The 12,942-nt window shown below is 40.9% G+C and overlaps 1 protein-coding gene across 2 annotated transcripts; it reads right to left on the reverse strand.

Annotated features, from left to right (window-relative positions):
• Positions 1-445: 445 nt before the first annotated feature.
• On the reverse strand, positions 446-12,639 carry LOC119489002. Of its 2 annotated transcripts, XM_037771101.1 has the most exons (15): positions 12,237-12,639; positions 10,848-11,003; positions 10,370-10,444; positions 9,470-9,588; positions 8,842-9,016; positions 8,564-8,689; positions 6,280-6,323; positions 6,094-6,169; positions 5,746-5,957; positions 4,831-5,011; positions 4,479-4,562; positions 4,256-4,401; positions 3,849-4,090; positions 3,660-3,769; positions 446-1,411 (listed from the first exon to the last, which is right to left on the reverse strand). In XM_037771101.1, the coding sequence occupies exons 1-15, from the start codon at positions 12,366-12,368 to the stop codon at positions 1,217-1,219; spliced, it is 2,073 nt and encodes a 690-aa protein (XP_037627029.1). In that variant the 5' UTR covers positions 12,369-12,639; the 3' UTR covers positions 446-1,216. The 2 variants fall into 2 exon arrangements, with proteins under 2 accessions (XP_037627029.1, XP_037627030.1); XM_037771102.1 differs by lacking the exon at positions 10,370-10,444.
• Positions 12,640-12,942: the final 303 nt, after the last annotated feature.

Consider the following 12,942-nt stretch of genomic DNA (forward strand, 5'->3'; position numbering starts at 1 on the left):
TAGTACAGAGAAGGAAGTCAAAGACATTCTGTGCGCAGATTAACTTTTAACAACATTTCCATTACATGACCCGAGGCACATATTAATGATTAAGTGTTTATTCATGTGTGGTTTTGCCCTCTGTTCAGGCTCTTGTACATTTAGTAAATTTGCCTCTCCTGGTATTGAGTTTACTAGGTGTGCAATATATATATAAATGTATAAAAAAAGTGACGTATTTAAGCAAGATAAACCATGTGTGACCCTGAACATAGGTCAGTATGTATCAGTCATTTTTAGTCATTATTCTCTTGCTGCAATGCTACGCAGCAAACTGTTTTGTATTATTTTTTTTGTTTTGTACATTTTGTTTCCATTCACGTTCACTTAAGGCTATAAGACCATTATAGACTTACTGGTTTTGCTTTGGTGTAACAAGATTTATAACACAAGACTGACAGTTATGTTATTTTATTTTGTGTTATGCCCTTTAAAATGATGAATAAAGAGACATCTATTTTAAGTACCCATTCTTTGTGTTCTTTAATAAATCCTTGAAGAGAAACCTATTCAACCTTTGATTTTAAAGCAAATATAATTATACACATTCATTGTTGAGATCTGCCTTAAAACATTATATGAAAACACAAGAGAGTATAATAAGTGACAAATTTAATTAATTTCTATTCATTTTGTAAAACATTTCTTCAATATAACAATTTATAAATATCAGCAGAGACACAATGCAAGAAGTATACACACTAGTTATTTTGTAAGATGTCAAAAAGACGCACTCTGGTGAAATCTGTATCTACAATATATTGGAATAACTATTAAAAGATTAAAACAAAACACAGATGACAATCTTAACTTGAAAAATTCATCCATGTAGGGGTACATATTTCAAGTTCACTTTCCTTTATCTGCGTCAACAACTGAGTACGGTGTGTGAACACAATTCATGTCTGATCTACAATAGCCACAACTCTTAAACCATTCCCTCCTACTCTTCTAAAAGACATCGTTGTTCCCATGACACACAATAATGATAGTATGTGCACAGCTGCTATTATACACCTGACTCTGAATTAATAATGGCCTTTAAGGCTTTTAAGGGTTAAACAATACAAACATTAGTCTAGGAGCACCTATACATTGTTCGTATTCTGCAGAAATCTTTGAGCCCCACAAAGTCAGCTTCAGCATGACCTCAATTATCCAGGAAGGTGTCCCCACTTCATAAACTTGTCACCACTTCAATGCAGCTGCCCTCTCCATCTCCTGTCTGGAAACATGTAAAGCCGAGTGCCTCATGCACGGCTCTGCTCTGCAGCGCCAACAGGTCTGCAGCCCCTGCTGCTCCTCTTGGCAGGAAGAGCTCCAGAGCGCAGGTGGAGGCGTGAGGCAGACGCACGCCTGACATGCTCGCATCCTGGAAAATTAATTCAAGGCAAGGGGAAAATGAGACATAAAGATTTATCTCTAATCTTCCTAATTGTGAACTTCAACCACAAAAGAACACTTAATGTTTGAATTTAAATAACACTGCATTAGCATCATTATAATAGCATTAAGAAATATTTTATATTCTTAATTAATCCGGTACTCCACCTTTTCATTTCAGTCACACATTAAATCCAACACAAAATCCACCTTCTACCACCTCAAAAACATTTCTAGACCATCACTCTCTGTCTCCGTGGCAGAGACCCTCATCCACACCTTCATTACCTCCCGTCTGGACTACTGTAATGGAGTCCTGTCCGGGGTACCCAGCAAAGCCCTGGACAGGCTCCAGTATGTTCAGAACTCAGCTGCCAGGGTTCTCACCCGCACTAGGCCTTGGCAGCACATCACCCCGACTCTCATCCACCTTCACTGGCTTCCAATCAAGTCCCGCATCAACTATAAACTCCTCCTTATTACATACAAATCCCTCCATGCCCTTGCCCCCCAGAACCTAACCGACCTTCTCCACCCCTATACTCCATCCCGGAAGCTACAATCCTCTGACACTGGTCGGCTCTCCACCCCCCTACACCAGGCTGCGAACTTTGGGCAACAGAGCCTTCAGCACCGCCCTCTGGAACTCTCTCCCTCCTGAAATCAGAAATGCATTATCCCTGGACACTTTCAAAAAACACCTCAAGCACCACCTGTTCATCAAGGCCTATGACCTCGGTTAACTCTTTCTACCCATTACTCTTTTAATTACTTCGCTACAGTTCTTTCCTCCGTTTTATTATTAGTTTGATTTTGAGTGCCCTCTTTGTAAAGCGTCCTTGGGTTTCTTAAAAGGTGCTATATAAGTCCAATTTATTATTATCATTACTTTGAAAACCATCTATCTGTATGTATGTGGTTTGAAATCACCACTTTGAAATTCCAGTTTCAAGTTTTGCAATTTCAAAAACTTCCATTGTTGGTTCCCCAATTTTAAGATCCAGAAATTCCAGTAACTAATTCGAACATCTCTTACTTGGATTACTGACTAATAAAGCGCAACCTGATAGGACAGAGATCGGACTCCTGTCCCATTCACTGCTGTTATCAGGCCATTAAACAGGCATTATCGGTCGCTATAAGCACCATAGATGTGGGTTAGTAGAGGTGTACTGCGTAGTAAAAGTGAAACTTAAAAGCAACACTTTCTAACACGTAAAACTGAATGAAATGTTACATTTTTAACACAAACAAAAAGGCTTCTTTAGGTTTAGGCAAAAAAAACTACAATTTAAAAAAAAAAAAAAACAGTTAGGCGTAGGCAACAAAACAATTAGTTAAGTTTAGGGAAAAAACATTGTCTTTTGGCTTAAAATAACTATGTTTCAAAAGCGAAAGTTAATGCTTGTGAACACAAAGACAACTACAGGCTGTTAGTTTCACATGGGATGCGAATCCTGGCCTCCTGGGTGAAAACCCTGTTAGTGTCCCATCCATCATCCTCAATACCCACCTTACTTGGAGTTTTATGATATCTATGCTACAGCTGCTGACTTCCACTTCTGCTGTCATTGTTGTGTTATTTTATACCTTCTTTCAGTGATCTGCTATGTGAATAGATGATAAACCTACTACTGGGTGTAGTAGGCCCCTATTGATCCACATCTATGGTGCTTATCGACTGATAACGCCTATTCAATAGCCTGACAACAGTCTAATTTTTTTAGCCCGAAAAGAATCCCATAAGATTTTGAAATTCCAAACCTGAAAGGTTTTCATTAAAATACTTCATTGCTATAAATACATTGGTAATTCAATTTCATCATTAAATATTGAGTAATGATTAAATGTCACAATTAGCTATTCCCTTGTTTACGAATCTTCAAATAATTTTTTGCATCCATAAAAAGACACATTCCAGTTTGAAACAGTGTCCTGTAAATACTGGACCAGTGAGGACACCACTGTGTATAGTTTATCACTTTGTAGCATATACTGTAGTAATTTAACAATAGCTGACTTGTGTGATAAGCCAAAATGTAGCAAGATGTCCCTTTAGATGGGTCGAACATCAAACAAGTGTTTTGTAATAAATTGCCAGTGTGTCTCTCCCATAGGTGGAATAGTTGTGATGTCTCATCCTGTTAAAGCCGCACCTTGTAGAATCCATTAGCACTGGTTTTGAGATTTCTGTTTAACATGAAGTCGGCATCATTTTCAGGACATTTCATACCAACCTGGGAGTAAAAACGCAGGGAGATCAGTCCGGGGAACCCAAGAGGAGGCAGATGATCAGCTCCAGTGATGAAGGTGAGGAGGTCTTCAAAGGAAAAATCTGCCTGACCATCTGATTGTGCACAAGGACAGCATTTTGTTAAAATCTCCTCATCCATGTTCCCATCCTCCATGCATCCCTCCATTCTTACCCCTGACCAAGGTGAGGACCGTTTCCCAGTGTCCAGCTGTTGCCTCCTCAGCCTCCCTGAGCTGGCTGTCTGGATGGCTGTAGCAGACGGTGAAAAGACGTTTGAACTCCTCCAGGGTCAGAGGCTGCTGCTGTTTGATCGTCATCACTGGCACAAACTCCTCCCAGTGGGACTGTACCGTATCCCACAATCCACCACAGCTGTTCATCCCGTCTGTGAACTGGGAGATCATACTAGCCACCCTGAAGAACAGCAAAGGGACTGAGTGATTGTTTCATTGGCTTATCACTAGCCTTTTTTTAATAACAGATGCTATTTGGTCTGAGTGTTTGGCTAAAGAAAGAGACAGCACTGATTCATTTTCAGGGCAGCTGAACTTGCAGCACCCAGCAGTGTGTGTGTTCTACCTGTTGTAGATGTAATGTTTGACCAGGCGGCTATAGATGGAAGGTATTTCATCAGGATGGGCTGAATAGACTCCAGGGATCCCACAGCTCAACACCCAGTCACACAGACTGGGAGAAAGCAGCTTCACATCAGTACAATTATGCAGCTACAAGAGAAGCAGAGGAGCATTATTTGTTATTGTGAGTGTCTGTGTGTGTGTGTGTGTGTGTGTGTGTGTGTTACCTGTTGCAGTCGGATCTGTGCTTCAGCATCAACAATGTCTCTCCAGCTGAAGTCCTCCAAAGATGGATTCTGGCCACACATCAACTGTGACAATAAAATACAATACAATGACAGAGAATACCAATGTGCAAATACAAAGCAACACAGCTGCTAGGCATAATGTACAGTGGGTTTTATTCAAGGCTTGCGTACAACACACGCACACAACAGAACAAGCATCAGCAAGCAGTGATCTAATGTCACATTATGGCTGTGTATGGTCATGCTTTCAAAAAAGATATTAAACTGGCATTAATAATTTGGCACTTGTAATTTAGGAAACTTTCCATCTACACAAGATAATGCACACAACCTGGTAGAGTGCAGGGTGTAGACAACGAGGTCCAGGCCCGCCATGAGCCAAAGACCAGCCAATCAGAACGCCTGCTTCATAATACTTCCTGTCTTCAAGGGTTGCAAGGTCACATGTCAAGAACAGACGCCCCGGAAGACCCTCAAAAACAGAACTTTGCTGCAGCTCCAGCAAAGTCAATCTGTGTGAGAAGACATTAAAAGTATTTTTTGTCAGGTATTCACACATTATAACATCATTCAGAGTACTATTATTATTTAGATTGAACATGTAATTCCTCTCCAAAGCAACATATTAGTGTTGAAAAGACTAGTCGATTGATCAATAGAAAATTATTTGGCATTATTTTGTCATTTATCAGAAGCAAATGTGACTTGTTGCTCTTGCTTTATGTCATTGTAAATACTAATGAGCAATATTCTGGGCTTTGGACTGTTGGTCTAACAACACAAGCATCCAGGTCACCTAGTCATTTTACATACTAAATTATTATTCTAAAATAAAATCAGCAGATTAATTGATGAGGACATTTTTGTTTTGTTTAGCACTGCAGTTTTTATGATGTTGATCATTTTGCAAGTAATTTCTTCCTCGAATTATGTAAATGTCAGTCTGAAACATATTTATTCATATTGGATCTCAAGGCTAAAAACTAAATCAAGCAAATAATAATATTAAAGGGGACCTATTATGCTTCTGTGCTTTTTCCCTTTCCTTCAGTGTGTCATATATTCTTTTGTTCGTGCAAAGTTACAAAGCCGAAAGTCCACGCCTTTTCTTCAGTAATGTGGTGATGTCACCAAGTTACATATTTGCATAGCGGCTAGCTACAGGCTACAGGAGTGTAGAAAACCTGAGTGTTGAAAGCTCTGTTTACAGTTCACAGTCAATAGTCATAATAATAATAATCATAACCTGAAGAACTCTCTGAGAGGTCCGTTGTGGCCGTCAGTCTCTCCGCTGAAGGAGACGATGGGTGTTGTCCTGAAACAGAAGCCCGGCCTCCTCACCACCTTCAGAGTGCTGTGGAGCAGGTCTCTCCTCCTCACCTGGATGTGGGTTTCTACGTCTCGATCCAGGTTCTCCTGTCTGAACAGTCTCAGGATGGAATCCAGGTCCAATGTGAACTGCACACCACACAGACAGATTTAAAAGGGAGACAGAGGAAATGGTATCCTCTCTGTCCTAGTTTCTTGGACTAATCAAATACTCTTAAGATTTGGTCATGGAGTTGTTGTATTTGTACTTTTACTTTGTACTGACCTCCTCTGTGGTGCTGGGAACAGGATTGTCTCCGTCCTCACAGCTCTCTTTAATGACCTCCAGACAAAACTCGTTCCTTACAAGAAACAATGCACAGACTGTATGTTCAGGTAATTCAATTATACGGTTCACCATTAATCATTTTTAAATGTCTCTTCCTCGCAGGAACAGCTACTGCTTTCTTACCTGTTCACAACAGGTGTCTCGCTTGCTGACTGCTCAGATTCTGCCTGTTGAGAGAACAGTATTTTAAATTGTATGCACTGTGGAAAAAAATATATGTCAAATTAAGGAGTTTAATTTAATATACTACTGAAAACTATATGAACATGAAGGGACATGAGGTTAGAAGCTCGGGACACCACCCTTCCAGACAACCTCAACAGCTTCTACGCTAGATTTGACAGACTGAATGGAAACACCCCCTCAAAAGCCCCCCATAACCCTGAGGAGACTGCATTGCAGGTGACACACACACAGGTTCTGAGGGCTCTGAAGCAAGTGAATCCATGCAAGGCAGCTGGATCTGATGGAGTGTCACCAAGAGTCCTGAGGGCCTGTGTTGAACAGTTGGAAGGGGTGTACACAGACATCTTCAACACCTCTCTCACACAGGAAACAGTCCCTAGGTGTTTCAAGTCATATGTCATCATACCGGTCCCTTAGTGGCCATGAAGTACCCGGAGAAGCTGGTTCTTCAATCAATTAACGCAGTGATCCCTGACTCACTGGACCCCCTACAGTTCGCTTACCGCTCAAACAGGTCAGTGGATGACGCAGTGGCACTGGCACTTCACTCCACACTCGAACAGTAACAGGACATACGCATGCATACTTTTCTTGGATTACAGCTCCGCCTTTAATACGATCCGGCCGATGAAGCTGACTGTGAAGTTAGCAAACCTCGGGGTCCCAACAGCCACCTGCAACTGGATTTTGGACTTTCGGATTGACAGACCACAGGTGGTGAGGATGGGAGATAACATCTCTGCTGAGCTCACAGTCAGCACGGGAAGCCCTCAGGGCTGCTGCCTCAGCCCAAAACTGTTTGCACTATACACCCATGACAATGTTTCCACTGAGAAGAACAACATCATTATTATTAAGTATGCAGACGACAACCATCCTCGGCCTCAGCCTCTCATTATACAGGAGACAGACAAGGCTGACAGTTTGAAGTTCCTCGGCCTTCACCTGACTGACAACCTGAGTTCTGCCAAAAACACTACTGAAACAGTGAAGAAAGCTCAGCGGCGGCTGCACTTCATTAGGCTGCTGAAGAAGGCTGGACTCGGATGTCAGCCCCTCACCCTGGCCTACCGAGGACTGGTGGAAAGCATCCTCGCCAGCAGCATCACGGTGTGGTTTGGGAACGCTACCCAGGCTGAGAGGAAATCTCTGCAGCGTGTCATAAAAACTGGAGAAAGAATCAATGGCTCTAACCTCCCCTCCATTAAACACAATATACACCCAGCGCTGCAGGAGGAGGGCACAGGGCATCCTGAGGGACAGACACCACCCAACTCACTCTCTGTTCAGGTGGAGGGAATCAGGATACAACCTGAGGCACCACAGGCCAGAGAGCATCTCCACTCACAGAGCACCTCTGGTTTCACAACAGCTTCTTTCCAGCTACAATAAGACTGGTGGCAAAGGACATTAAAGAGGGACACAAATACCCCACACCTCACCTCAATACCATTATTGACACACAGTACACCTGAACTAAATGGACTGAAATGCTGTGCAATATGCTGCCTTCCACTGTGTTATTCTCTGAAATATATTCATTATTTAAAAACATATATTTTTATGAGAGCTACAAGTTCTTTTAATATGGTCATGGAGTATATATACTGTATATTTGTATTCTGGGGGTATCGTTCCTACGCAGAGGGTAGTTTAGCTTATTTATTGACCACACTGAGGGCTTTTTATGTTTTAATAATTTATTTATTTATTGTGTTGAGTTGAATATGTTACTTATTTTGTACTGTAATTACCTTGTGCCTTTTCTACTTTTTCTTTTCTTAAAGCTGACTCGGTGTAAACTGCTCACACTTCCAACGTACTTAGGTGCAAATGGCAAATAAAACTCTTGAATCTTGAACCAACACACCGTCACATCCATTATATTTATGCAATTTAGCACTAAATCCATATCTGCCAGAGCATTCACATCACAAAAGACAGATGGCAATAATATTGGAATTATGGGGAAGCTAATGCATTGCATGTAATGCATTTTACAGATCCTGCGTAGTGCATACAAATAGAGCAGATCTGACTCTTTCAATTGGTTAATTTGTGATGAAGTTATAGTGGAAGATTTCAATGGGAATAAAAGCAGATATGAAAATGGGTCACATTTGTTAGAAATGTACTTTTAGTCATCACAATTTCTGAAAAGCCTCTACCACTAACAAGGCAGTAATGAAATGAAGAGAAACACAGAGCAGCTGTGTTTTACCTGTGGGTAGTCCTGGTGGCTGAGGATGTACAAAGCACCGTGTCCAGAGGTCCTGAGTACCTGCTCTCCAGTCCAGCCCTCTGCAGGGGTGTCTGGGACAAACAGCACCCTGGAGCCCGGCATACACTGGAGACCACACATAGCATCAGATAGAAATCTACTACAATGTGGAAGAATTGGAGGGAAACTTTCCACTTTTCCAGAGTCTTAATTCTTAGAAAGAAAGAGTGAACCGGTAAAATATACAGTCAAAAGGGATAGAAATACACTAAACACACCTGTATATATGTGAAGGAGAACTTTTGTCCTGCCTGTTTTCCAAACCGCCCCCGGAAGAGCATCGCCAGCCGACTCTCCATCTGATTGGCCGACCAATCATAATCAATGGTGATGCGAGCAGTCATTCCCATGGCCGCTAGAGCTGCTCGTTCTTTGCCTCGTGGAACATAGTATCTGGAAGAACAGAACGGAATATTTACTTCATTTATATATTTTTATCGAACAATAGAATATTTATATACATCAGCAGTTTAGGATCGTCACTAAAGACCATGGTCACAAATTACATTTTGTAAATGCGTTGCTGTTTAAGAGAGCATGGATGTATTTAGCCAACTTTAATGGCAGTTTCCCAAAATTGATACTTTGGCTTAGTGGTGGCACGAGAGAAATGTTCACAGGGTGTCAAAATTGGAGAGTGTTCATCCTCTCAATTTCATTCGAACCATTAGTGTTGATGGTGTTGTGGAACATTTGTACCAATTGTGGCACTAAAGAGGAAAGGTCAGTGGGGTCACAGCAAACATTCATCCACTCAGGAACAGGAATATCTACAGAACATTTCAGGGAAACCTGGCCTTTGGTTTCAATAGAAGGATGATCTTACACTACACTAACACCTCCCACCTCTCCAGCTGTGCCAGGTAGTGTCCTCTGGATAGACAGACCACATCTTTGACCACCAGTCCTGTCTTCTGCTTAGTCAGTCTCTTCCACTTGAGACAACTGGCTTTGCTTGGAGACGACTGCAGCACACAGCACATTATCACACAAAATGAAGTAAAATGGAGAGATGGGTATTAGTCGTATTGAGAAATCACATTGACTATATGCATACAGTTTTTCATATTGCACAAGAGTCTTAAAGGGTACCTATTATGCTTTTGTCCGTTTCCATTTTCTTTTTTTGTGCATGTAAAAGTTCTACAAAGTTACAAAGCCTAAAGTCCACGCCAAAGGGAGTTACTCTCACCCACAGAAACACTGCTCCTGAACTGACTGATGTCCTGTTCAGACCTGGTAATAACATGCATCCTGAGTGATCCGATCACAAGTGTACAGCTCTAAGTACAGGTTTGAACGCACTCAATACACATTGAGGTCGCATTGAGATCCGATCACTCAGACCACATTCAGAGGTGGTCTGGGCCACATATGGCCACATTCTTTTAGCAGTGTGTACGCGGATGTGTCCTGGGCCACATTAAGGACCGCAATAAAGCACGTAAGCAGACATGTACTATGCGTGAAACTTCCGACACAGATAATAGATTAGTGTTGATTGATTGATTGACTGACTCAGTAAATAACATTTGTATGTGCTCAGGATTAGCACACGACAAACCTCTGGCCGATACTCACCCTGATAAAATTCCACTTTAACCAGTTATTTTATGTGGTTACAGTGATAATCATTCAACCAGATAAAATCGTTTGCACACATCACCGTGCTGGAATGTTGAGTCACTGAAATGTATTGTGATGGGCTGATCAGGAAATGACAAAATAAAACCTGAGGTGACATACCGGGGTCATGATAGAAGGATCATATGATTTTATATCCACTAGCTCAGTCTCAGACACTCTCACGGGAGGAAACACCTGCATGGAGGAATGTAAAGCAAGAACATGAAATTTAAACCTGCAGTTGGCAGAATGTTTTTTGCATCATTGGGCAAAAAAATCCCAGAATATTGATTTATATTTGATCACCAGGACACAGAGACATATGATTTTTTTTTCAGATTACCTGTCTCAAGCAGTACTGTCAGGATATAGTGACCGTTTTTTAAAAAATAACTTTCTTAAATTCATATTTGCTCCAATTCTACCCACTACTGCTTTAATTTGGTTATGAAAACTAAAAAAATAAATGGACATAAAGCTCCTGAACAGCTGCTCAACAGAGAGTTTGGATTTCATTCATAAATTATCCTTTTCCACTGTAGACGATGACAATTTATTTATGTATTTACTTTTACTCACATCCCTCATATTCACTGACCTCCATTTCTATTTCACGGGGGCCGTTCTCGGCCTCGGCCTCTGCCTTGGTGGGAGGCTCTGTTTCGGGCTTGGCCTGCTGCCTGGGTGGGCCTTGAACCTGTGGCTCTGGTTCCTCCTCCTCACAGTCAGGGACCAGAGGATGCTCCAGGTGTCTCTGGGTTCAAGAAAAGGAAGAGGAAGATGTTTACTGTGCATGCACATACAAATAATGAGGCTCCATGAATGACATGGTATTTTAGATGCAACACAGCTTTTGATTATTGTAAACACCATAACGTTTCCATGAATGTGAACTCTTTTGAATTGGACAAGGCAGGACTACCTTTGTCTCTTGTTTCAGTTCTTGTCAAGCACTTTGTAATTTTGTACTAAAGCATGGTATATAAGTTGTTATAATGAGGAATCTTTATGGTTTAAAAAGAGACACTTCACCCAAATCACACACACAAAAACATTTTCCTACTTACCCTTAGAGCAGTAGCTCCCAGCCTTTTGGGCTTTTGTCCCCTTCAGACAAAGATCTATCTACTTTTTTTTTATATCTGTATAATTTTCAGTGGTACATTTTCCATTAAGACATCGATTTTCAAAGAAAACTTGCTTTAACATAAATATGTCTTCTCATATTTGTCTTGCACCCCCAGGTTGGGATCCACCACTCGAGTAGTATCTAGCTATTTGGTCTTATTCTTATTTTAGCAGCTAAGACTTGCTGACATCCCCAAAAAACTGAGCTGTATGGAGTTTTTTGGTTTTTTTTGATCCTCAAAAGCATTGAAAAAAAATATATAGCCTATATGAAAAACTCAAACGGCAGGTTGTCTTTTCATAAATAACAGACCTCATTGTAGATGACGGTTGCATGACAAACACAAATGTACTTCCATTGTGTTTGGGTGGTAACATGCAGAATTTTCTCAAAACTTGGACAAATAGTGAGAAAATATGTTTATTTGTAATTTAGGTGATTGATCCTTTATTGTGAATTTCAGTACTTGGGTTAATCAAAGGATATTCTTGCTACAGTAACAGTTTAATCACTCTGATATCTCATATGGATCAGTCACATGAACTTTAGAGGGATTCAGCAGTGTCTAATCTCACTCCATATAACCATAGTTCCTACTATACAGAGTCCTAATAGATCACATGACCCCAATTATAAATTTTAAAACATAATGTATATTAAGTGACCTTTTTAGCCTACATACGGCAATTGGGTAGAAATGTTGTTTTACCTGCAGAACATGCCATTTGAACTTTTTATGGCTGTCACTATACACAAAGACACCACATAGCAGTCTGAGGATCACCACAGTTTTGTAGTCGTTTTTAATTTACTCCATTTCAACCTGTGTGCCCGGATGCAGTGTTTCAGAAGACACACCTGTTCAACGCTCTGCTCTTCCTCCTTCGCTGGTGTTGATGTCACCACGCAGGTCTCCTCTGAAGAAAACAGCTTCATCTCAATGTTCTCTGTGATGGCCAGCAACGCCACCTTCCTCTCGCCCAGCTTCATCCTCTCTGATACAACTTTTGATCTCCTCTTATTCTTACTTTTTAAACTCTTTCTTTACTTAAATTCTCTCTGTCCTTTTTGTGTTTTGTCTTAGATTCTTGTCCTTGCTTTAGTTTCCCTTTATTTCTTTTTATCTCCTTGATCTCTTGTCCTTTTTTTATTGTTTTCAATCCTGGTACTGCTTTCTATTTCCTCTCTAGTTTCCCCCAAACACTTGAGCCTCCAAATATTCCTCAGGTGAAGTTGGCCTTCCAAATATCTGAACAGCTGAGCTCTCATTACCTCAAGCTGAGATCTATCAGAGTCCGAAGCACTGATTAGCTCAGAGTTGTGCTCTCAGGATGTGATTGGTTATGTGGACTGTTCTCTCACTGGTTGAGGGGTTCGTGAAATAACTCTGATTTGGTTCTTTAGAGTTAAAACATGTTGCTTTTAAATTGTTGATTCCAGTTTCTACATAATGAATTCAGGTGTTTAAAAGAGTCTCACATGGCTCGTGAAGGTCAGATAGAGTTCACAGAAGGTCAACTAACAAGATTGAAAAGACAAATACACAACTAATATTAATCAACCC

Source organism: Sebastes umbrosus, chromosome 5, assembly GCF_015220745.1.
Source record: "Sebastes umbrosus isolate fSebUmb1 chromosome 5, fSebUmb1.pri, whole genome shotgun sequence".
Classification (NCBI taxonomy): domain Eukaryota; kingdom Metazoa; phylum Chordata; class Actinopteri; order Perciformes; family Sebastidae; genus Sebastes; species Sebastes umbrosus.

Coding starts and splice junctions, on each gene's coding strand:
- LOC119489002 (XM_037771101.1), bottom strand. CDS start 12,368: ATGAAGCTGGGCGAGAGGAAGGTGGCGTTGCTGGCCATCACAGAGAAC. Junction 10,445..10,847: donor CCCGTGAAATAGAAATGGAG/GTCAGTGAATAT, acceptor TCCTCCATGCAG/GTGTTTCCTCCCGTGAGAGT. Junction 8,690..8,841: donor TCTCCTTCACATATATACAG/GTGTGTTTAGTG, acceptor TGTGGTCTCCAG/TGTATGCCGGGCTCCAGGGT.